A 24,214-nucleotide genomic window follows, 5' to 3' on the forward strand; every position below is an offset into this window, starting at 1 on the left:
AGGTTGGTGGAGACGTAAGAGATTGCTGATTATATAGGGCTGCTGGATGTATGAGATTGCTGGATATACAGGTTCTTGTTTGTACAGGTTATATAGGGTGAGTGGATATATGGGATTGCTGGATAAATGGGCCCCTGGATCTGTAGGGAAACAGGACACACAGGGCATTGAGATCTGTGGGGCAATAAGATCTATAGGGGAGTGGGAATTATAGGACAGCAGGATCTGTAGGGCAGTGGATTTCTAGGGCAGAGGGATCTGTAGGGCAATGGATCTCTAGGGCAGTGGATCTGTAGGGCAGAGAGATCTGTAGGGCAGAGGGATCTCCGGGGCAGAGGGATCTCCGGGGCAGAGGGGTCTCTGGGGCAGAGGGGTCTCCAGGGCAGTGGATCTGTAGGGCAGTGGATCTCCAGGACAGAGGGGTCTCTGGGGCAGAGGGATCTCTAGGGCAGTGGATCTCCGGGGCAGAGGGGTCTCTAGGGCAGAGGGATCTGTAGGGCAGTGAATCTCCAGGGCAGAGAGATCTGTAGGGCAGTGGATCTGTAGGGCAGTGGATCTCTGGGGCAGAGGGGTCTCCAGGGCAGAGGGGTCTCTGGGGCCGCTGCTCCTGCCGCAGCAGCCGGAGCTGTGGCCGTCTCTCCCCGCCAGGTCCCCTCGTGCTCCCCGTGGGGGTCGAGGCGGCTCTCGGGGCCCGGCCAAGGCCGGCGGGCGGCGGGGCTGGCGTGTGGCCTCCGCCACCCGTCCGTCCGTCCGTCCGTCCGTCCGTCCGTCCGTCCGTCCGTCCGTCCGTCCGTCCGTCCGTCCGTCCGTCCGCCCGCCGCCGGCCGGTCCGTACGTGCGGGCGGCGCCGGCGCTAATGGCTCCTGCCGCTGGTTTGGCAGGGGGCGGGGAGGGCCGGGGCTCCCGGGCCCCGCTCGGGCTCTGCTCCCCGGACGGTGCCGCCGTCGCCTGCGGCTTCGCCTCCCGCCCCTCCACACGTAAGTGCCGCTGGGCCAGAGGCGTCCCCGAACCCGGCCCCGTGCCCCCGCCAGCGCTCCCTGCCTTGTGAACGGCTCCGGACTATTCCCAGGGAGCGCAGCCCAGGCTGGAAACGCTCCAAGCCGGGCTCAGCCTGTGTTTGGGCTTTTTTTTCCTTCCTTCCCTTTGTTTAAGGCATTTAAACTGGAAGGGGGGTGCGAGGGGGGAGGCAAATTTAAAAAAGAAAAAAAGAGAGAGAGGAAAAACTGTTTAAAAAAAAAAGTTTTTGTCCTCACAGGGATTTTCTCCCTTTTTGTAGTGCCCAGAGGATGCAGAAGGGCATGTAGAAGAGCAGCTGAGTTAACCAGAATCATATCTCTTGGTTTTCTTTTTATTTTAATCTAGTTCCTTCCCTCCCCCCCACCTCCCCTCCCCAGCTTTTATCTTTTCCCGGGTGAATGGAAGGAGGGCCGGGAGGTTTGGGCAGGCAGCACTTTTTCCGAGGAAAATAGGCTGAGGGTGGAAGGATTGGTGCTGACGGCAGTGAGGGGGGAATTGCTGTGGATGCAGCCAGAGTGCGTCAGGGTGGGGAGGGGGGATCGATTCTGGGGGAGAAGCTGCAAGGTCTTTCCATCTCCTAGCCAACAGGGCCAGGAACAAAAGAAGCTGGATGGGAAAGCCCAGAAAAAATACTGTTTTTTCTTTCTATCTATCTATCTGTCTGTCTATCATCTATCTATCTCTATGTGCATGTGTGTAAAGTTCTTTTCCTCCACTGATTTGGGGAAGGTTGTAGCTTTCGGGTTAACTCTTTAGGAGCAGCAGGGGATGTTTGTTCCTTCCTTTACTTCACACGATTTTTTTGTAGGACTATTTTCCTACATTCCCAGCCCCATTCCATAACCCAGTTTATGGGATGGAGCAGCCCAAGGTGCCTCCCAGCCCTCGCAGATGATTTCTGGGGCTTCCCCTGCCCTTTCCCAGCAGGTTCCTCCCTGGGGAAACCCTTGGGGCTGCTCCCCACCCGGAGCCAAACAGGTTTGCCATCATTTCTCTGGGCTGGCATTGCCGCCGCGATGCTTTGGGCACCAGTGTATCCCCCCGAGCCCTTGAGGGGGCACTTGGGAGAATCCCCTCTGGCTGGGCAGCAGGAGGAGGAGGAAGATGCCGGTGTAGGAAGGACGGGCGAGGCTGTTCCCTGCTGGGTTGGCAAAGGAGAGCGGAGGCGTGCTGTCCCCACCCTGCTGGGCTGCGGGAGAAGCACTTTCTCCCCAGACCTGCCGGACCGGTCCCATCGCTGGCGGCTCCGCGGGTGCCCTGAGGGCACCGCAGCCCCTCTGCAAACCCGAGGCAGCATCGGGGTGTGCCGGAGTGGAGCCGGAGCACCAGCACTGTGCTCCTCTGGGGGTTTCACCGCTGCGGAAAAGGGGTTTTTTGGAAAGAGTCGTGCTGGGAGTGGTTCCTGCGAGGTTTCGCCGGAGTCAGCAGTGTTCTTATTTCTTCTTATCTCTCCGGCATAGCGTTCTTATCTCTCCAGCGTGACTCTGCTCACGCTCTCGCTTCGAAGGGTGAAAGACTCTGTGTGGAAGCTGTGGTGTCTGAAGGGTTAAAGCAGCCACACACGGACACACTTTGAGCACTGGCTTAACTCCGAGCCGTAACTTTGTATTTCTTTGGATTTTGGGTCTCCCCATGAATCTGAGCTGTGGATCCTTCCCACAAGGTGCTGCCAGCACTGTCCAGAGGCAGGAAACTCTGCCCACAGCCTCCACTTGCTTTGGCATATTTTTTCCAGTGAACTTTGCTGTATTTTTAGCTTGCCGGAAGCTCCCCTAGTTATTGGCAAACGGCTCAGTGCACTGCCAGCGCCCGACACCGAAATCCCCACTGCCGAGGTGGGACAGCACCATGGAAAACAGAAAGAGCCACTCCATCCCTGGCAGAAGCCCTTGGAGGGTCTCAATCAGGGTGTCTAGCCCAGACTCTGGGGTCTTGGCTCCACAGGTGCCACCACCTGGCGTTGGCATGGCCAGGTGGGTTTGGCATGTCCGTGACGCGCCGCCGGTGCTGCCAGCGCTGCCGCTGCTCGGCGCCGCCGGGGCCCTGGCCAGCCGTGTTGATACAGACGCCGGGTTATTTGAGGTGAAAGCAGCCCCTGGCACCGGCGTAGCCAGCTCGGCGGCTTCCTGCTGTGCCACGGCTCCCGGAGAAGGGCGGCTGCTCCCGGCCAGGATGTTCACTGCTGGCACGGCTCCAAAAATCCCCCTCTCCTCCGTGTGCTGCTTCCTTCACTGGAGGCAAACCATGTCACCGCAGCCAGGGACGCCGTCCCTGCCCCGCCCCGTGTGTGTGGCCTTGGCGGCTGATGGAAATCCCGAGCGGTCCCGTGAGCAATTTCGAAAGCGGGTGGCGGGGTGGGGATGTGGGTGGCCCGGGGCCGGCGCGGTGGAAAGCAGCTGCCTTCCGAGCCGAGCTGCTCCTCACCCGGCCGGGCAGAACCCGCGTGGCTTTGCTGGCAGCCATCGGTTTCTCGCGTGGCTTCTCTGTGTCTTCACCCCCCCGGTCAGAAAAAGAGACAGAGAAAGGGGAACTAAAGGAAACAGAGGGAAATAATAGGGTTGGGGGCGATGGCACGTGGGATTGCTCACATCTCTTCTCTCTCCCTCCTAACAGACAGGTTCAGCGGGAGACACAGTTGATGGACCCAGCAGAAGCCAAATGGAAGAAGGGCCAATTAATTATGTGGAAGAAAGGCGGCTGAACGAGGGCAGCGGGCTCAGCCTGGTGAATGGGGGCCGGCCGGAGGCGGGGGGGACCGTGCTGATGGAGCCCAGCGGGTGGTCACCGGGCCAGCCGCCCGCCACTGGCAAAGCCCACTTGGAAGACGTCCGGAACCTGGTGGCCTTTTCAGCGGTGGCCGAAGCTGTTTCCTCCTACCGGCTTCCACCGCCGGGGTCGCCGTCTCTGCTGTACGAGAAGTTTGACTCGGAGATGAGCCGGGGCAGGCTGGGCACGGCAGACGGGATCCCACGGGGAGAGGACCTGCACGCCCTCAAGGCTGCCCTGGCTTTGGCCAAGCACGGTGTGAAGCCCCCCAACTGCAACTGCGACGGCCCCGAGTGCCCCGACTACCTGGAATGGCTGGAGCAGAAGATCAAGACGGCTCTCGGGGAAGAGCTGGCGTCACCGCGGCCGCGCCCCGCTGCCATCCCCCCGCCTCCTCCCCCAGAAGGTGCTATTGACCCCCAGCCGGTGCCTGAGGCTGCCGAGCCATGCCCGCCCGATGGCCTCCCCTTTTCCCAGAGCGCGTTGACCATCGCCAAGGAGAAGAACATCAGCCTGCAGACCGCCATAGCCATCGAAGCCCTCACGCAGCTCTCGGCCGCCCTGCCCCAGCCCGCCGGCGATGGGCAGCCCCCGCCACTGCCGCCGCCGCCACCTCCCGCTGTCCCCTTCGGCCACGTCCCCCTCTGCCCGCCGGGGGCCGCGTGGCAGCGAGGGGATGAGCCCCGATACCCGCCGGAGCCGGGAGCAGCACCTGAGCCATTTTTCGGCGCGGCACCTCCGCGGGGGAACTTCACGGCCTCTTGGGGGCTGGAGGCCGAGGGGGCAGCGGGGGCTGGAGACCCCATGGCAGAGCTGGAGCAGCTGCTGGGTAATGCTGACGACTACATCAAGGCAGCTTTCAAGAGACCCGAAGCGACGGCCAGCAAAGTGACAACCCCCAAAACGGAACCCCCGGAGCGAGCACCCAGCAAAGAAGCACCGGGTGGGCCCTGCTTGCCACCGACACCGCCGGAGCCTGACCTGCACAAGAAGACGCAGCTGGTCCTGCAGCAGCATCTCCACCACAAGCGCAGCCTCTTCCTCGAGCAAAACCTGGCGGCGACGGCGGCGCCCCCAGACCGGCCGAGCGGCTGGTGGGCTCCCAGCGCCCCGGCCACGCCCCCCAAGCCCTTCGAAAAGCAGCCCAAAGAGAAGAAGAAGAAAACGCCGCCCGAAAAGCCCCCGCCGGCCAAACCTCTCCGCAAACAAGTGCAGATCAAGAAGGCGAAGCAGAAGGACTCGCAGCCGCTCTTCCCGCCCCTCTGGCAGATCAGCCTGGAGGGGTTTCGGGCGCCCGCTGAACCCCTCGCCGAACCCCCCGCTGAAGAGATGCAAACGGAGCCGCCGCCGGCCTTCCCGCACCAGCCTCTTGCACTACCCCTGCCCTCCGCATGCCCCCCGCCACCAAACCCCCTGGACGGCGTCCCCCCGGCTTCCGACTCTCAGGAAAGGGGTGCCCCCGGGGAGGGCCCCCAAATTCACTCGGCACCGGCGGGATTGGCTGGCTCAGAGGAGGCACCGGCTGCTCCTCCGCCGGCCACCTCAGCTCCCATCATGGTGGATGACAAGTTGGAAGAGCTCATCCGACAATTTGAAGCTGAATTTGGGGAGAATTTCAACCTGCCGCCCCCCGAGACGCCTGCCCCTCTTGCCCCTGGGGCTGCCGAGCTGCCAGGGGGGCCAGCACCAGCCCCACAAGGGTCCCCCACGGCTGCCACCGCTGCCCCGGCTCAGAGCAGCACTCCCCAAGCCAGACCCAAAAGCGTCTCTCCAGGGAAGGGGCCGCTGTCAGAGCCACCCTTCACTGCCCGCTCCCCCAAACAGATCAAAATCGAGTCTTCTGGTGCTATCACCGTGGTCTCTACCACGTGTTTTTACTCGGAGGAAAGCCAAAACCCAGACGTGGACGACGTCAACAGAACACCCACCAAGGACGAGGTGCCGCTGACACCGACCCTGAGCGGCTTTTTGGAGTCTCCACTGAAATACCTGGACACGCCGACAAAAAGCCTCCTGGACACCCCAGCCAAGAGGGCACAGGCGGAATTCCCCACCTGTGACTGTGTTGGTGAGTGAGCAGCCGTGCTGGGGGTTGGTGAGGAGGTGGCTTTGCAGGGTGGGCTTGACCTTAGATAATGGAGTGAAGCCGTGGGGCCAGCAAAGACCTGATTTCTGGGGAGGTGAGGCACTCATGTGGTGAAACCCCAGTGCTGTGGAGCTCCCTTTTGCTTTCTCTTCTCCTCTCGTTTTTACAGTTGGGTGGAAATCCCAAGTGCCAGCCTGCGTCACCGCGGGGGCTGAACTGGTGCCACTGGCTGTGCTGGGAGCTGGGGGGGTTGGAAGAGCAGCAAAACCAAAGGACTGTTGGGTTTTCCTTTTATTTGACCTTAATCAGCTGAATCTCATGAATCCAGGGTGGCCCCAGTGCCAAAACCCACCTAAACCCCGTCTCACCTGGTTATTCCTGGTATTTTCAGCCAAATTAGCTGGTTCAGGTTGCTTTGAGTAAAATAAACTTTGGCTTGATGCTTATCACTGGAGAAATACTTGCTGCTGGGATGCTGCCTGGTCTGCCAGCCAATCCCACTGGGATGCATTGAAAAATCACCAAACTCTTGGATTTGTGGGGTTTTTTTGTGGGGTTTTTTTGGTGTGTATTGGCATTTGTTAGACTTCGCAGCAAATGCTAGAGAATTCCTACCTGTTCCTTTCAGTCTGTATCCATATGGGAGTGGGGAGCTGGATATTCCCTCTCCAGTATGGAGCTGTGCACTCCTCTGGGAGCAGCAGGGTGAGGATTTGGGGCATCCAGCTGGAAAAACGCCCCCCACCACTGCTGGGAGAGGAGGCCCTGGGCTAAGCACAAGCTGCACTTTATTCGTGGGGCTTATGATTATTTATTTATTTGCTTGTAAATGGCAGCAGGAATGAGCCCAAACCCCGTAGAGAAGAGGGAAAGATTTTCTGAAGCCGCTCAAACCCAATCTCAGAGTTTGCCAGGAAAAGATTTGTTTAGGGGCTGGAAGAGAGGGTATTCACCCCCCTTCCACTTCTCTGTTTTCTCAAGGAAAAGCTGTGGGAGAAAGAAATGCAGCAGGAGCTAGGCTCAGTGCTTTATTGGGTGCGGGTGCTGTTGGAGGCTTTAATAAAATGAGTCTTTTCCACGCGTCCCGTATTGATCCCTGTCTGGACAGCTGCAGCCCAGCTGAGCCCGGCTTTCTCCTCAGCCTGGCTCCCGGCCAGCTGGACATGACAGGAATGAAAATCAGGGCAGTGAGAGCAGAGGGATGCAAAGGCAGATCAGCCCCAACCGTGGCGCCGGCTGCATCCCACTCAGAGGTGTTGGAACATCCCCGTGTGCTGAGGATCCACCCCACACCGTGGGGCTGCCTGAGGCATCCATGGCTTCCCACACTGGCTCCTTTGTGCCCTGAAAGCCCCCAGGTGTTTGTTGTGTGAGGGGGGTGTTGGTTGCAGGGCTGTGTCCCAGTGTCCTTCTCCTGACCAAGATCCTATTCCTGCAGCTCCAGGATCCTCCTCTTTCAGCCTCAAAATCCTCCTGCAGCTCCAGCATCTGTCTCCTGTAACTCCAAAATCCTCCTGTAGCTCCAGCATGTCTCCTGTAACTCCAAAATCCTCCTGTAGCTCCAGCATCTGTCTCCTGTAACTCCAAAATCCTCCTGTAGCTCCAGTGTCCTTCTGAAGCTCCAGAATCCTCCTGCAGCCAAAGCATGCTTCTCCTCTGTTTTGAAAACCTTTGCCATAGCTTCACCATTCTTCTCCGGAAGCCTCAGGATCCTCCCACAGCCCCAGTGTCTCCCAGTAGCCCCAGTATCCCTCTTTCATAGCCCCAGTGTACTCCTGTAGCTCCAGCTCCCTTCTCCCAGAGCCCCAGGATCCTCCTGCAGCCCCAAGATCCTTCTGCAGCCCCAGCAGCTTTCTCCCATTGCCCATATCCTTCTCTTGTAGCCCAAATCCTTCTCCCATAGCCCAAATCCTTCTCCTGTAGCCCATATCCTTCTCCTATTGCCCAAATCCTTCTCCTGTAGCCCGAATCCTTCTCCCGTAGCCCAAATCCTTCTGCCGTAGTCCAAATCCTTCTCCTGTAGCCCAAATCCTTCTCCTGTAGCCCATATCCTTCTCCTATTGCCCAAATCCTTCTCCCGTAGCCCAAATCCTTCTCCCATAGCCCAAATCCTTCTCCTGTAGCCCATATCCTTCTCCCATTGCCCATATCCTCCTGTAGCCCAAATCCTTCTCCCATAGCCCAAATCCTTCTCCTGTAGCCCAAATCCTTCTCCCATTGCCCATATCCTTTTCCTGTAGCCCCCTCATCCTTCTGCCTCTCCCCCATGCAGCAGTTCCTTCCTTGCACGGGCTCAGCCAGCTCAGGGCATCCCATGAGCATCCCCAAATCCTCTGGGAAAGCCTGAAGCAGGCAGCAATCATTTCCTGCCCCTAGATCATCCCGTGATGGCTTTGGCAGCATCCAGCTGGGCTGGGGCCTGTGAGAGGTTCCGGCCAGGAGCCCTGGGTGGGAGCTGGTGGGCTCCAGGACGAGGAGGGGGTTTGGAATCTGAATCTCCCGCTCAGCAGAGCTCAAATGGCCGGAGCAGATTCCCTGGATGGAGCCGTGGTCACTGCCAGGGTGCTTGGAAGGCCTGTGGCTGCTCAGGAGGGGTTTTGGGTCCCAAAAAGGGATGGATGTCAATGGGTGAGGGTTCATTCCCCAGCAGCATTTCAGTGGTGGCAGAATCTTCCAGAGCAGGGAATGAGGAGTTGCTGCTTAACAAACCTTTTATTTTTAGTGCAGAAGTGCATGGTTTGAGGGAATTGAGGTGTTTGGAAGCCTTTGGAGCAGCCGTCAAAGATGCAAACCCCAAAATCTCTGTCTCCCGCTCCTGTCTCCACAGAGCAAATCGTGGAGAAGGATGAGGGGCCGTATTACACCCACCTGGGCTCGGGGCCCACCGTGGCCTCCATCCGGGAGCTCATGGAGGAGCGGTAAGAACCCCTCACCCCGGGGCCCAGCACGGGGGCTGTGAGTGCAGGAGGGGCTGGGTCCTGGCAGGGGAGTGGGCACTTGAGAGAGTGAATGGGGTCCTGTCAGGGTGAGTGAGGTCCTGTCAGGGGACTGGGGACTTGAGAGAGTGAATGACGTCCTGTCAGGGTGAGTGGGCTCCCATCAGGAGGGGGGCTTGAGAGGGTGAGTGGGGTCCTGTCAAGGGAACAGGGGTTTGAGAGAATGAGTGGGGACTTGAGAAAGTGAATGGGGACTCCTGAGAGTGAGTGGGGGCTTGAGAGAGTGAGTGGTGTCCGGTGAGGGTGAGTGGGGTCCTGTCAGGGAAGTGGGTGTTTGTGAGGGTGAGTGGTGTCTGGTGAGGGTGACTGGGGGCTCCTGAGGGGCCCATGAGGGCCAGTGGGGTTCTCAGGCGTGTGGGGCTGATGGCCATCCCTCTGCAGGTATGGTGAGAAGGGCAAGGCCATCCGCATCGAGAAGGTCATCTACACGGGCAAGGAAGGCAAGAGCTCCCGTGGCTGCCCCATCGCCAAGTGGGTGAGTGCCTCTCGTCCACCTTACAGCCTCCCTGAGCTTGTGCCCTGCACGCCAGGGGACCCAGAGTTCCCCTGTGGTGACCACAGTGGGCAGGGGAGGGGTGCTCGATTTGTGGCTGGCAAGGAGGAAGTGAGAGCTGTGTCCACCCCCAGGGAAACTCCTTGGGGCTTCCCACCCTCAGCACCTGTGGAATGGCATGTCCAGTGCCAGCAGCTCCCCTCAGCCTCGCAAAGGCCACGGGGTGAATGCAGCCGTGGGAACATGCCCAGCTCTGCCCCCTACACGGCACTGGGGAAGGCACCCAGGACATCCAGGAACCGCTTGTGGGATTCTCCCCACCCTGGGACGTGTTTATTGGGGCAGCCTGACTTGACCCCTCTGTCTCCCAGGTGATCCGCAGACACAACCAAGAGGAGAAACTGCTGTGCCTAGTGCGACACCGGGCTGGCCACCACTGCCAAAACGCCGTCATCATCATCCTCATCCTGGCCTGGGAGGGCATCCCCCGCACCCTGGGGGACACGCTGTACCAGGAGCTCACTGACACCCTCACCAAGTACGGCAACCCCACCAGCCGCCGCTGCGGCCTCAACGATGAGTAAGTCCCACCACACCACGGCCAGGCTGGGGAGACGGGGTGGGAACGGGATACAGGAATGGGATACGGGAACGGGATACGGGAACGGGATGTGGGAACGGGATGTGGGCGTGGGATGCGGGGCTCCCTCCCGTTCCCAGAGCTGCCGTCACCCTGTGGCACCGATGGCTGACCCTTCTCCACCATGCCCCCCACAGCCGGACCTGTGCGTGCCAAGGCAAGGACCCCAACACCTGCGGCGCTTCCTTCTCCTTCGGCTGCTCCTGGAGCATGTACTTCAACGGCTGCAAATACGCCCGCAGCAAAACTCCCCGCAAGTTCAGGCTGGTGGGAGACAATCCCAAAGAGGTGGGTGATGCGGGTGGGGCGGGGTGGTTTGGAGCTCCTTTCCTTTTAGGACTCTGCAAATAGGATTCCTTGTGGGGTTTTTATGGATTGGAGAGATGAGGCAAAGAAAGGTGGCATGAATGGGGCGTCTGTAGAAGTGCCAGGGAAGAGCCAGAGGGCTCTTTGGTCGAGCGATTGGAAGCACAGCAGACAGTGAGGCTGGACAGCCAAATTCTCACGAGGAATTTAAACCATGTACTTTGTGCCGTGGTAATATTGTGGGCAGGGTTGGGTGCTGTGTGATGTCTGTGGGCTCTGTCCCCAGTTCCATCCCTGCTGCCAAAACCCCTGGCTAATATCCTCCTCTGTTCCCTACCACAGGAAGAGCTGCTCCGGAGAAGCTTTCAAGACTTGGCCACCGAGGTTGCTCCACTTTACAAGAGGCTGGCGCCACAAGCCTACCAAAACCAGGTCCTGGTCATCCCATCCCTTGGCAACTCCGTCCCCACACCTGCCGTGGGTGCAGCGTGGTGGTGTTGGGGGATTTTGGGTAACCAGCTCCTCCTTCCTCCACAGGTCACCAACGAGGATGTAGCGATCGACTGCCGGCTGGGCTTGAAGGAGGGGAGGCCGTTCTCGGGGGTGACAGCGTGCATGGACTTCTGTGCTCATGCCCACAAGGACCAGCATAACCTCTACAACGGCTGCACTGTGGTAAGCAGGTGCTGGGCAGGGCTTTTCGAGGTGCTCCCCCCTAATTTGGGATGCTTCTGTTTGAGGGACTCCATCCCCAGTTGTCCCACCCTCATGACTCCAGGTCTTTGGTGTGGGCACACCTCACATGAGCTGCTCAGGTCTAACAGGGACCAGCATCTACCTTTGTCCAACCCAAACCCCATATGAGGTTTCCAAATACTGGCTGGGGACCAGAGCAGGCTGGGGGGATGCCAGGCTGGTGTGGCTTCACATCAGTGTGGGGAAGAAGTGGGAGGTTTGGCTTGTCCAGCACGGGCCACATCCATCAGCATCCCACTAACAGCACCTAGCACCTGCTCTGGCCAGGTCTGCACGCTGACGAAGGAAGACAATCGTGTGGTGGGGAAAATTCCCGAAGATGAGCAGCTGCACGTCCTCCCCCTCTACAAGATGTCCAGCACAGATGAGTTTGGCAGCGAGGAGAACCAAAACGCCAAGGTGGGCAGCGGGGCCATCCAGGTGCTCACGTCCTTCCCCCGCGAGGTCCGCAAGCTGCCCGAGCCTGCCAAGTCCTGCCGGCAGCGGCAGCTGGAAGCCAGGAGAGCTGCTGCCGAGAGGAAGAAGCTGCAGAAGGAGAAGCTGATGACACCAGAGAAGATCAAGGAGGAAGCGCTCGAGCTCCCCACGCTCCAGCCAAATGCAGGTAACAGGGGCAGAGGTGAGGTCCTGCTGCCCCGAGCCACCCAGAAAGTGAGTGAGGGGGTGGGGATATGGTTGGGGACTTTCTTGGGCTGCTGCGTTGTGGTGCTGGATGGCATCTTTTTGCCACCTGGGTTTTCCCAAAGGTGTGAATCAATGTTGGTGCAGGTGGTAGCAAGTGATGCCAGCCTCTGCAGCTGGCTGTCAGACCCATCACTGTGGGATTTCTGAGTCTGGCCAAATGTTTTGGGGTCCTGGCTCCCCTCTGGTTGTTTCCTGGGCCAGCAGGTCACGGGGGCTGTGTGTGCTGTCCCACAGGTATGGCGTTGAAAGGCGGGATACCCCCGCAGCCGCTGAAACCTTCCATCAAGGTGGAACCCCAGAGCCATTACAACGCCTTCAAGTACAATGGCAATGCAGTGGTGGAGAGCTACTCGGTGCTGGGCAGCTGCCGGCCCTCCGACCCGTACAGCATGAACAGTGTTTACTCTTACCATTCCTACTATGCACAGCCCAATCTGCCTTCCGTGAACGGGTTTCACTCCAAGTTCGCACTTCCCTCCTTCGGGTATTACGGCTTTTCCAGCAACCACGTGTTCCCCTCGCAGTTTCTCAATTACGGGGCGCCCGAGAGGAGCGGGAGCAGCTGGGTGAGCAACGGCTATGAGAAGAAACCCGACATCTCAGCGCTGCAGGAGAACCTCAATCACGCCTACGGGAACACCAATTTCCCTGAGCCCACCCCGCACACCGTGCGGAGCAAAAACCATCACCAGCGCACCTATGAGCGAGCCAACCGCTACGCCAGCCAGCAGAAAGCAGCGGCGGCCACGGCCGGGGTGCACAGGGCTAGCTCGGGTTCGGAGGAGGCACCGTCATTTGCACAGAACTGTTTCGACAGCCGGCCCATCAAGCAGGAGCCTCCAGACCCCCCGCCTGCCATCGAGCCCCTCCCCAGCGCTGCAGCCATGCCTGGCACTGGGTTAACGCTGCCGGCCGCCCCTGCGCACGGCACGGCACCGGAGCAGCGGTGGAGCCCCTTCAAGGCACCCCAGGGCACGGCTTCCCCTGAGAGGACTAACACGGCCGAAGGCTCGTGGAGCGCGCTGGCGCCGGGCTCGGGCGGGCGGGAGAAGCTGAGCGCCTTCGATGCCGCCGTGCGCTTGCCGCCGCCGGAGAAGCAGTGGTCCAACGTCCTGGCGGGAGAGCCGACGGCAGCGGCGGCACACGGCTCGGGCCTGCTGTCGAAACCGTGGAGCCCCTGCAAACTGGGGGAGACGGCGCTGGCCAGCACGGGCACCCCGAGCCTGCTGGGGTCACTGGGGTTCAGCTCGGCTCTGCCAGGGCTCCCCAGCTTCCCTGAGGAGCCGTGGGGCTCCGTGAAGGTGGAGGAGCAGAGGACACCAGCACCCAGCCCAGGGCTGCCGGAGAAGCCGTGGGAGGCAGCGGTGGGTGAGAAGGGGGTGGCAGGGCCCTGCCGGGAGAAGCCGTGGGACCCCTTTGGCCTGGAGGAGGATCTGCCGGAGAAGACGGTGAAGGAGGAAGAGGAAGAGGAGGAGGAGGAGGAGGAAGAGGAAGAGGAGTGGTCAGACAGTGAGCACAACTTCCTGGATGAGAACATTGGCGGCGTGGCTGTGGCGCCTGCCCACGGCTCCATCCTCATCGAGTGCGCCCGCCGCGAGCTCCACGCCACCACCCCGCTGAAGAAACCCAACCGCTGCCACCCCACCCGCATCTCCCTCGTCTTCTACCAACACAAGAACTTGAACCAGCCCAACCACGGCCTGGCGCTGTGGGAAGCCAAGGTGAAGCAGCTGGCGGAGCGGGCTCGGGCCCGGCAGGAGGAGGCGGCGCGTCTGGGGCTGCCGCCGGACGCCAAAGCCTTTGCCAAGAAGCGCAAGTGGGGCGGCGCGTTGGCGACCGAGACGCCCAGCAAGGAGCGGAGGGACTCGGTCCCCACGCGGCAGGCGGTGGCCATCCCCACCAACTCTGCCATCACTGTGTCCTCCTACGCTTACACCAAGGTGACAGGCCCCTACAGTCGCTGGATCTGAGACGGAGGCAACCGCCATGGCCCCATCTTACCTCAACCCTCAGCAGCGCCGGAGCCCAGCGTTGCTTCGTGGTGCTTTCTCCTCGGGTGTGGGGGGAGAAGAAAACAAAAGTAAATAGACAAAACTGAAGCGAAATACAACAACCACAAAAAAATTAAAAAATCCAACCCATAGGAAATGAATCCAACGTGCACGCTTGGGAGCAGCGGAGCCGGTGCGGGCTCACGCCATCGGAGAGCTGTGCCCAGCGAGGAGTTGGCAAACCAAGCAAAACTTGGTTAAAAAACCCAAGAGGAATGATGCTATTTGATGATTTTAGGTAATCTCATATTTATATCTCCTTTTTTTTTAATCTAGCCTCGGATGAATTTCCTAGCGTCCTTTCACAAGGAGAGGTTTTTAATTCCGCTTCAAATGGCCTATTTGTTGGATTTGACTTTATTTTTTACTCCGATGACAACGACGAAGCCGATCTTCAAAAGAGAAGCCAACATAAAAAACCACCCTAATCATGAATCCAAACCAACCTGAACAGCAAACCAGCTTAAAGGCAAGAGGAGACTCCCTCCAGCTCCACTGCGTGGGCGCTGGTGGGACCGTGTGCTTTACTGTCAGCCAGACACACTGAACACCCAATTTTTATTCCAAGGACCTAAAAATACCAATTTTGCAGCTCGAGGAGTCCTTTCATACAGCAATGGGAGCCCGCGAGCAAGCGGGCTGTCCCAGGACGGCGCGTCTTCGCCGGGCTCCTCGCCTCTGGCGGGATCAGCTCTGCCGCCACGGAGTAAGCCGGCGTCTCTCCTGGCGCCGGAGACCTCAGGACACGTCCGGGCTGGGGAACGCCACTGCCGGGGGGCTGCACTTGGGCTCGGACTTGGGGCTCCTTTGCCCACAGCCCCAGGGCAAGCGGCAGCGGCGGCATCTCCACAGGAGCCGACGGGACGCAAACAGAAGAAAAAACAAAAAAATTACAAAAAACAGGAAAAAAACACAAACCAACCCCAAACTGTGAATAGCAGGTGTTGCTCTCTGTACATCACTGTTGCTAAAGTCTGGTGCTTTCCGTCTCTAGGGGACTTTCTCCGTGCAATCGGCTCTGGGAAGAGCGAATCCCAAGACTTGGCTGGCCAAAACCCTGCCGGGTCTGCCTTCCCCGCCGGTGCCGGCGAGCTGCGGCCAGTGCCGCCGGGGCTTGGTGCTCTTTCTCTCCCCGGGTGCCATCCCTCCTTCCTACGGATCGCCGTTCTTCCCACAAACAAACAAAAAAAAACAAAACCCCAACCCAACCAATAACCCAGCAACGACGACAACTGCGTGGTGCTTTTTGAACACTCTCAGTTGAGGCTTCCCACCCGGCACTGGAGCTGTGCCGGGACGGACGGAGTGTGGCCGAGCTGCCCCGCCGCTCCCCAGGAGCGCAGCATGGCCAGAGCCGGGGGCCAGCACCCCCGGGTGGGGTCGTTGCTTTTGCACTTTGAGGTGCCTTTTGGAGAGCCAGCGAGGCAGCGCCGACGCCGTCACCGTGCGGGATCACCTCGTGTTTACCGTCACCCTCCTTCCCTCGCGCACGGGCACGGATCAGCAGGATCTCGGTAAAACAGCCTGAACATTTACATGGTCTAATTTTAAACCTGTAAATAGGGAAAGAAATTTTTTTAAAAGCACTTTCACCTAGATTTAAAAAAAAATGAAAGCGAAACTTAAAAAGCAAACAACTCCCCTCTTTCCTCTCCTTCCACTCCCCCCAACTTGAAGCAGTATGTTTTAAACAAGATTATCGTGGGAGAACTGTAAATACTGGCAGAATATTTAACATGCTTTGTCCGTCCTTCATCATTAATTAATTTTTTTTTTTTTGGTTCGTTTTTTAACCGTAATCTGTAAAGTCACGTATATTTGACAAGGAAACTCAACGAGCTATTCCCGCTTTTCTTATAAATACCCAATAGCATATCAGGATTGTAAGAGTCGACGGCAAGTCAGATTTTAGGGATGCCCGCGGGCGATGCCGGGGACCCGCCGTGTCGCTGTGGTTCGGAACGCGGAGAGGGGACCCGGCCGATCCGGGGCCGAATTCGGGTGCCGGCCTCGTTGGCGTCGCCCAGGGCCTCTGGCTGGCGTGACGGGGGTGCCTTGGAGCTCTGCCTGGCGGGGCGAGCGTCGGGAGGAGAAGGAGCATTTGGAGAAGCCGCTGGTCCGTGTAACCTGTCTAAGTCCTGCTTCCTCAGAGGTTTTTCGGTGCAGGGAGGGGTCAGTCTGGCGCGGCGTTGGCTCCGGCGGGTTCAGCCCGGGAGAGCGGGGAGCTGCCGGCGCCGCGGGTCGGGGAGCGAGAACTGCTGCAGTCTCACTTTTTTACACTACATAAATGTCTAACCTACCTCAACTCTCAGTCATTACGAATTCGCACGCTTCAGACTTCTACACAAACTCGAAATCTATGCACAGCTCTTTACCCCTTGCTGCTGAGAGGCTGTTTCCAAGCAAAATCTTTTCCCTTTACCCGTCCTGGTGGCCGCGCTCATCCCGCCCGTGCTGAAGCCACGGGAGTCACGGAGCTCAGGGGGAGGGATGTTTTTAGTGAGTGGGATGTGGGGACCTGATTTTGCAGCAGGTCGTGGCCACAATGGTGCTAGAACAACACCCGCGGTAGAAACCCCAGGGAGGGCTCGGCACGGGGAGCCCGGCTGGCTCCTTCGTCCTGCTTTGGTTTTTCTGGCCGCGATGCTTCGCCTCGGGCAGGAAACGGGGGATGCAGTTTGGGTCCCCCCCCATCTCGATGCTCTTGGGATGAGGCACGGGAAGGAGAAGGAAACCAGAATCCCTGAGGTGCCTCAATTGCTGATTTTTCCTTTTAATACTGGAATACGCTTTGTTGGCTCTATAAGGCATATTTTTATTAAATGAAATCTTGTAATACAAACGGTGCTATGGTGTTTTAACAAACTGTATCACGCTTCTGCCTGATTCCATCTCGCTGAGGTGCTACTAATGTATATATCAAATTAAGGAACTAAGATTTAAAAAAAAAAAAAAAAAAAAAATTAAGCAATGTCGTTGAGAAGGAAGTTTACCTTTCCGGAGCGACAGCTCGAGGCGTGCCGGGAGCCGGTTGAGTTTATGCAAACTGAGAGAGGTGCCGCGTCCGAGGTGTGCTGCCAGCCAGAGTCGTGGTGGAGCCGTTCCCTGCGGGTGTGGTCCTGGCGTGAGGTGCTCAGAGGTGATGGCCGGGCGCAGGGCTCGGCCAGGTGTGTGGTCACGGTGCTGGGCTGCAGTGCTCGGCCACGGTGCTTGGCCAGGTATGTGGTCTTGGTGCTCGGCCACAGTGTTTGGTCAGGTGTGTGGTCACGGTGCTTGGCCACGGCGCTTGGACAGGGTGCTCGACCAGGTGTATGGTCATGGTGCTTGGCCAGGGTGCTCAGACATGGCGTGTGGACATAAGTGCTCGGACATGGTGCTCGGCCACATGTGGTGGATGTGGTGCTTGGATGTGGTGCTTGGACACGGTGCTCAGCCACACGTCATGGACACAGTGCTCAGCCACACGTCATGGACGTGGTGCTCGGACACGGTGCTCAGCCACACGTCATGGACGTGGTGCTCGGACACAGTGCTCAGCCACACGTCATGGACGCGGTGCTCAGGCTCGGTGCTCAGCCGCAGGTCACGGACGTAGCGCTTGGACGCGGTGCTCAGGCTCGGTGCTCAGCCACACGTCATGGACACGGTGCTCAGCCACACGTCATGGACGCAGTGCTCAGGCTCGGTGCTCAGCCGCAGGTCACGGACGTAGCGCTTGGACGTGGTGCTCAGGAACGGTGCTCGGCCACGCCTCGCGGGTGTGGTGCCCAGACATGGTGCTCAGGCACGGCGCTCGACCACACGTGGTGGACGCAGTGCTCGGACGTGGCGCTCGGCCGTGGTTCTCGGCCGTGGTTCTCAGTGTGGTGCTTGGATACGATGCTCGGCAGCGTGCTCGGACATGGTGCGTGGACATGGTGCTCAGTCCCAGTGCTTGGCCACAAGTGATGGACTTGGTGCTCAGACGTGGTGCTCGGACATGGTGCTCGGACATGGGTGCTCGGATGTGGTGCTCGACCACGGTGCTTGGACGTGGTGCTTGGACACATCACGGACACGGTGCTCGGACTCAGCGCTTGGACATGGTGCGTGGACGTGGTGCTGTGCTTGGTGCTTGGACTTGGTGCATGGACATGATGCTCGGGCACGGTGCTCTGCTGTGGTGCTCGGACGTGGTGTGTGGACATGGTGCTTGACCACAGTGCTCAGACTGGTGCGTGGACACAGTGCATGGACGTGGTGCTCGGGCATGGTGCTCAGCCGTGCACTGTGGACGTGGTGCTCAGCTGTGGTGCGTGAACATGACGTGTGGACAGTGCTTGGCCAGGGCGTGTGGACAGTGCTTGACCATAGTGCTCGGACGTGGTGCTTGGGCACGGTGCTCAGCCATGCCACCGTGGACAAGGTGCTCAGACATGATGTGTGGACACGGTGCTCAGCCATGCCACCACGGACAAGGTGCTCAGACATGGTGCTCGGACATGGTGAGTGGACATGGTGCATGGACATGATGTGTGGACACGGTGCTCAGCCATGCCACCGCAGACAAGGTGCTCGGACACGGTGGTCAGACATGATGTATGGACACGGTGCTCGGCCAGGGTGTGTGGACATGGTGCTCGGACATGGTGCTCAGACACGGTGAGTGGACGTGGTGCTTGGACATGGTGCTCTGACATGACAAGTGGACGTGGTGCTTGGACATGATGCTCAGCCATGCACTGTGGACGTGGTGCTCAGACATGGTGGGTGGACATAGTGCTCAGATGTGGCACATGAACATGGATGCTCTGCCGTGGTGCTTCAACATGGTCCATGGCCGTGGTGCTCGGCCACAATGTGATTGACCACATGTTTTGGACATGGTGCTTGACCGCAGTGCTCAGTGGTGGTGCTCAGGCACGGTGCGTGGACACAGCACTGGGCCACGTGCCCTGGGCACGGTGCTCGGCCACGCTGTTTGGCCACAGTGTGTGGACGTGGTGCTGAGCCGGGGTGTGTGGACACAGTGCTTGGCCGTGGGCCGTGGACATGGCTTCTGGACACGGTGGTTGGGCACAGAGCATGGACACGGTGGTTTGGGCATGGAGTATGGACATGGTGGTTGCTCATGAAGCATGGACATGGTGGTTGCTCATGAAGCATGGACTCAGTGGCTGGACATGGAGCATGGACACGGTGGTTGCTCATGAAGCATGAACTCTGTGGCTGGACATGGAGCATGGACACAGTGGCTGGACATGGGGCATGGACACGGTGGTTGGGCGCAGAGCATGGACACGGTGGTTGCCCACCCTGCACAGGCACGGCGCACAGCTCGGTGCTGCTCGGGCACTGGGCACCCCCATGGCACCACACAGACCCCAGCACCACCAGGCCGGGCCCAGTCCTGGCACTGTTCCCCTACAGCACCAACCCCACGCTCACAGTGCTCAGCACCATGCCAGCCCCATGTCCATCTCCGTGTCCAGCCCGTGTCCATCACCACGTCCATCTCTGCGTCCAGCCCGTGTCCATCCCGTGTCCATCTCCGTGTCTGTGTCTAGCCCATGTCCATCACCGCATCCATCCTGTGTCCATCCCATGTCCATCTCTGTGTCTGTGTCCATCCCAAGTCCATCCCGTGTCCAGCCCCGCACTGTCCAGGCTCAGCCCCGCGTTCCCGCAGCTCCTCGCTCTCATCCCCTCCCCTCCTCGCTCATCCTGCTTCTGCCCGGCTCTTTCTTTTCTTCTTTTCCTCCCTTTTTTTGTTTTTGGGTTTTTGTTTTTTTTTTTTTCTTTTTTTTGGGGTTTATTGGTGCTACTTTCCCCCCCCATGCCCCCACCCAGGCAAATACCTCAGCCCCCCCCAGCCCCCACGAGCGAGTTCGGGGTGAAGCTTTTCCGAAATCAGGGATCCTTTCGCAGCGGTGTTTCCTCCTTCATTTTTCCCCTCTTAGTTTTCGCCCTCCTCTTCTTCCCTTTCCGCCCGGGTTTTTCCTCATTTCTCTGCATCCTTCAGGGATTTACAAAACCGCCGGAATTTCAGCCTCATTTAGATTCCAGAAGCGAGGAGTTTTTTTAAATTTTGGGTTTGGTTTCTTTTTTTTTTCTTTTTGCACTGCGGCGCGAAGGAAGAAGAGGTGGGAATTGCAGATTTAAAAACCCAGCGCCGTTTCTTCTCGGATTGGGGAATTCGGTCGGAGGCGGGGCGGGTGTTTCGGCGTTTTTGTTGGGCCTTTTTTTGTTAGGATAATCGAGGTGGGGAGGTGGGATGGCGGCAGTGGAGGGGGGAGACACCGCAGGGGTGTCCCGGGGGCTCCGAAAAATTCACACTTGAAGATTTCTTGGTCGGCTCGGGACTGTGGTTACTTGAAATGAAGTTTTTTTCCGGGGCGGATTGAGGACCGGTAGATTTTTTTCCCATGTCTCAAGGCAATAGGATTAATGTGTATTAAACTGTAGATACTTCTAGGACAGTAAATTTATGCTGATAATTTTATTTTGTATAATTTTCCCTTTTTCTTTTCCCCCTTCTTTGTGTTGTTTTTCCCTTCTTATTCTTCTTTTCTTTTCCCCTTGCCCCCAGTGTTTCGGTAAATTTATTTTTTAGAATGCCTAAAAATTGCAAGTTTGGATCCTCACCCTCCTCTCTGGTTTTGGTTTTGTTTTTTGTTTTTGGTTTTTTTTGTTCTGTTGTTGTTTTGTTTTTTTTTTTTTAATTTGTATTTTATTCTGAGTTGACGCGGCCACGGGGCCGTGAGCTGTATTATTCCTGATATCTTTAAAATATTGTGGGTGTTTTAATAAATTTTATATTTATTTTTTGCACTCAGCACAAGGCTCGCGTGGCTTTTTCTGCTGGAATTCCTGATGGAATGGGGAGGGAGATGGGCGGGATGGGGCTCTGGGTGTGGGAATGGGGGGCAGGATTGGGGTTTTTGGGATTGGGAGGGTCTGGGTGGGGTTCTGGGTATGGGAAAGGCGGGGGCAGAGCAGATCGGGGACCTTTTGGGGGTGGGGATCGGGATCTCACCAGATGGGGTGGGATCCGTTTGGGGGTCAGGACGGAATCCTGGATTTGGGAATTGAGGGGGGGCAGGATGGGACTTTCTTTAGGGCACGGGGCGTCAGGAGGAGCCCTGTGGGGGGAGTCAGGAGGGGACCCCTCGGGGGCACAGGACAGAGCCATTTGGGGGGTCAGGATGAGCCCTTTATGGGGTCAGGATGAGCCCTCTGTGGGGTCAGGATGAGCCCTTTGTGGGATCAGGGTGAGCCCTCTGTGGGGTAAGGGTAAGGCCCTTTGTGGGGTCAGGGTGAGCCCTCTGTGGGGTCAGGGTAAGGCCCTTTGTGGGGTCAGGGTGAGCCCTGTGTGGGGTCAGGGTGAAGCTCTTTGTGGGGTCAGGGTGAAGCTCTTTGTGGGGTCAGGGTGAGCCCTGTGTGGGGTCAGGGTGAAGCTCTTTGTGGGGTCAGGGTGAGCCCTGTGTGGGGTCAGGGTAAGGCCCTTTGTGGGGTCAGGGTGAGCCCTCTGTGGGGTAAGGGTAAGGCCCTTTATGGGGTCAGGGTGAGCCCTCTGTGGGGTCAGGGTAAGGCCCTTTGTGGGGTCAGGGTGAGCCCTGTGTGGGGTCAGGGTAAGGCCCTCTGTGGGGTCAGGGTGAGCCCTGTGTGGGGTCAGGGTAAGGCCCTTTATGGGGTCAGGGTGAGCCCTCTGTGGGGTCAGGGTAAGGCCCTTTGTGGGGTCAGGGTGAGCCCTGTGTGGGGTCAGGGTAAGGCCCTTTGTGGGGTCAGGGTGAGCCCTCTGTGGGGTCAGGGTAAGGCCCTTTGTGGGGTCAGGGTGAGCCCTCTGTGGGGTCAGGGTAAGGCCCTTTGTGGGGTCAGGGTGAGCCCTGTGTGGGGTCAGGGTGAAGCTCTTTGTGGGGTCAGGGTGAGCCCTGTGTGGGGTCAGGGTGAAGCTCTTTGTGGGGTCAGGATGAGCCTTTTTGGGGGACAGGAGGGGACCCCTCGCGGGGGGCGTCGGTGCCACTCCAGGGTCCTCCGAGCCGCCAGGGGGCGCTCGGGCGGCGCAGCGCTGGCCCCGCCCCCTGCCGCGATCTGAGCGCGCTGATTGGCTGAGCCGGAGGTGACCCCGGCGCGCGCCCCGGGATGGCGGCGGCGGGGCTGGGCCGGGGCCCGGTGAGTGTCCGTCAGTCCCTGTGTCCGTGTGTCCCTCCGGCCTTGTCCCCGCGTCCCTCCCTCTGCCCGGGCCCCCCTCCCGGCCCGTCCCCTCCCTGTGTCCCCCCGGTAAGCGCGGCCCGCGCCCCCTCACGGTGAGCCCGCCGGCCCCTCACAGAGAGTGACCCCTCCCCGGAGCCCGGTGTGGGGGGAGTTCCGCCTCAGCCCCGTACCCGCCCTGGCAGCCGCTGTGCCAGGGAAGGCGCCTCCTCCTCCCCTCCCCCCGGTGCTGGGGAAAGGCAGCTCCCGTTTCTTTCCCTCCTTCTCCCAGTTCACCCCCGTCTCCCGCTTTTCCCCAGCTTCTGGTGCCCTCCTCCAGTGCTGGCAGCTGTCCCGTTCCCTTTCCCCTTCCCTTCCTTTCCCTTTCCCCTTCCTTTTCCCTTCCCGTTCCCTTTCCCCTTCCCTTCTTTTCCCTTTCCCCTTCCTTTCCCTTTCCCCTCCCCCTTCCCTTCCCTTCCCTTCCCTTTCCCCTTCCCTTCCCTTCCCTTTCCCCTTCCCCTTCCCTTTCCCCTTCCCTTCCCTTCCCTTCCCTTCCCTTCCCTTCCCTTCCCTTCCCTTCCCTTCCCTTCCCTTCCCTTCCCTTCCCTTCCCTTCCCTTCCCTTCCCTTCCCTTCCCCAGCCCCGTGTGTGTTTTTGGGGTCCCCCGGGTGTCTCAGGGCAGTTTCCCTCCCCAGCTCTTGCTGCGCTGCCGCTCCTGGCGCAGCTTCGCCTCTCAGACGGACGGGGAGTCGCGCCTGGCGCGGGTGCTGCGGGAGAAGTTCCCGCGGGCCTCGGCCATCAAGGTCGTGGATATCTCAGGTACAGGAAAAGCTCTTTATTGTCCTAAACCACCCCCGGGGTTTGCAGGGGGGGAACGGAGTCATTCTCCGGCCGCCCCTGGGCTGCGGGGACCCCTGGAGGTGCCTGCCGTGGGTTCAGGCTTGGACTGTGATTCCTCAGGAGGCTGCGGCGCCATGTACGAAATCCACATCGAGTCAGAGGAGTTCCGCGAGAAGCGCACGGTGCAGCAGCACCAGATGGTGAACCAGGTCCAGGGGCTGGGGCTGCCCTGGGGCAGGGGCAGGAGAGAGGGAACGGGAGAGGGGGAATGGGAGAGGGAATGGGAGAGGGAACGGGAGCAGGGCTCACAGCTGGAATGGGAGAGAGGGAGCAGGAGAGAGGGAATGGGAGAGAGAGAACTGGAGCAGGGCTCACAGCCGGAATGGGAGACAGGGAATGGGAGAGAGGGAACGGGAGAGGGGGAACGGGAGAGAGGGAACGGGAGAGAGGGAATGGGAGAGGGAACGGGAGAGAGGGAACGGGAGAGGGAACGGGAGAGAGGGAACGGGAGAGGGAACGGGAGAGCGGGAACGGGAGCAGGGCTCACAGTTGGAATGAGCAAGGGGGAACATGAGCAGGGCTCACAGCTGGAATGAGAGAGGGAATGGGAGCAGCTCACAGCTGGAATGGGTGTGAGAGAACGGGAGAGAGGGAATGGGAGACGGAACAGGAGAGGGAATGAAGACAGGGAATGGGAGAGAGGGAATGGGAGACAGGGAACAGGAGCAGGGCTCACAGCTGGAATAGGAGAGAGGGAGCAGGAGAGAGGGAACGGGAGCAGGGCTCACAGCTCAAATGGGCGAGGGGGAATGCGAGCAGGGCTCACAGTTGGAATGGGAGAGAGGGAACAGGAGCAGCTGGAATGGGTGTGAGGGACCCATCAATCCAGCTCCTGGCTCTGCACAGACACCCCAAAACCCCACCCTGGGAGCACTGTCCAGACCTTCCTGGAGCTCTGGGGCCGTGCCCATTCCCTGGGGAGCCTGGTCAGTGTGGGATCACCCTCTGGAGGCAGAACATCAACGGGGTGTTGTTCCCAAACCATTGGGATTTTGTGGAAAAGCCCCTCAGGGTTTGGTTTGTGCACACGCAGCACCAGGAGCGTGACAGCACCAGGGATTCTGTGTGATCCTGCACGGGGGCCACACTTTTTATCTGATCCCAGCACCTCCAAACTCGCGGGGCTGAGGGGCTCACCCAGCCCAGAGCTGCCCCTGAGAGCTGCGCTTGCCTTGCAGGCCCTGAGCGAGGAGATCAAGCACATGCACGGCCTGCGCATCTTCACCTCGGCCCCCAAGGCCTGAGGCTGCTCCCAGCACCAATAAAGTGCTCCAGGAGGGGCCCTGGATGTAAATTCCACCCAGAGCTGTGTGTTCAATCAGGGCCCCGTGGGAGGGGAAAGGAGAGGAG

The 24,214-nt window shown here is 59.3% G+C and overlaps 2 protein-coding genes across 7 annotated transcripts in view; both read left to right on the forward strand.

Annotated features, from left to right (window-relative positions):
* Positions 1-20,609, forward strand: part of TET3 (tet methylcytosine dioxygenase 3) — a 33,482-nt gene extending 12,873 nt beyond the window's left edge. For 3 of the 6 annotated variants that reach the window (XM_063420807.1, XM_063420808.1, XM_063420811.1), the window contains exons 2-10: positions 3,631-5,851; positions 8,697-8,787; positions 9,247-9,340; positions 9,730-9,938; positions 10,136-10,286; positions 10,647-10,736; positions 10,842-10,979; positions 11,328-11,664; positions 11,979-20,609. In XM_063420807.1, the coding sequence (XP_063276877.1) occupies positions 3,631-5,851; positions 8,697-8,787; positions 9,247-9,340; positions 9,730-9,938; positions 10,136-10,286; positions 10,647-10,736; positions 10,842-10,979; positions 11,328-11,664; positions 11,979-13,714 (5,067 nt within the window). In that variant the 3' untranslated portion in view covers positions 13,715-20,609. Of the gene's footprint in view, positions 1-462; positions 978-3,630; positions 5,852-8,696; positions 8,788-9,246; positions 9,341-9,729; positions 9,939-10,135; positions 10,287-10,646; positions 10,737-10,841; positions 10,980-11,327; positions 11,665-11,978 lie in introns of those variants that run through there. The other 3 variants (XR_010083308.1, XR_010083307.1, XM_063420809.1) reach the window with 3 other exon arrangements.
* A 1,215-nt stretch (positions 20,610-21,824) lies between these two features.
* Positions 21,825-24,163, forward strand: BOLA3 (bolA family member 3). Its single transcript, XM_063420724.1, has 4 exons — positions 21,825-21,946; positions 22,660-22,783; positions 22,925-23,013; positions 24,043-24,163. Exons 1-4 carry the CDS (start codon positions 21,917-21,919, stop codon positions 24,106-24,108), a joined length of 309 nt encoding a protein of 102 aa, XP_063276794.1. The 5' UTR covers positions 21,825-21,916; the 3' UTR covers positions 24,109-24,163.
* Positions 24,164-24,214: the final 51 nt, after the last annotated feature.

The sequence above is a fragment of the Prinia subflava genome, chromosome 32 (assembly GCF_021018805.1).
Source record: "Prinia subflava isolate CZ2003 ecotype Zambia chromosome 32, Cam_Psub_1.2, whole genome shotgun sequence".
In the NCBI taxonomy this organism is placed as follows: domain Eukaryota; kingdom Metazoa; phylum Chordata; class Aves; order Passeriformes; family Cisticolidae; genus Prinia; species Prinia subflava.

Coding starts and splice junctions, on each gene's coding strand:
- BOLA3 (XM_063420724.1), top strand. CDS start 21,917: ATGGCGGCGGCGGGGCTGGGCCGGGGCCCG. Junction 22,784..22,924: donor CAAGGTCGTGGATATCTCAG/GTACAGGAAAAG, acceptor GTGATTCCTCAG/GAGGCTGCGGCGCCATGTAC. Junction 23,014..24,042: donor AGCACCAGATGGTGAACCAG/GTCCAGGGGCTG, acceptor CTTGCCTTGCAG/GCCCTGAGCGAGGAGATCAA.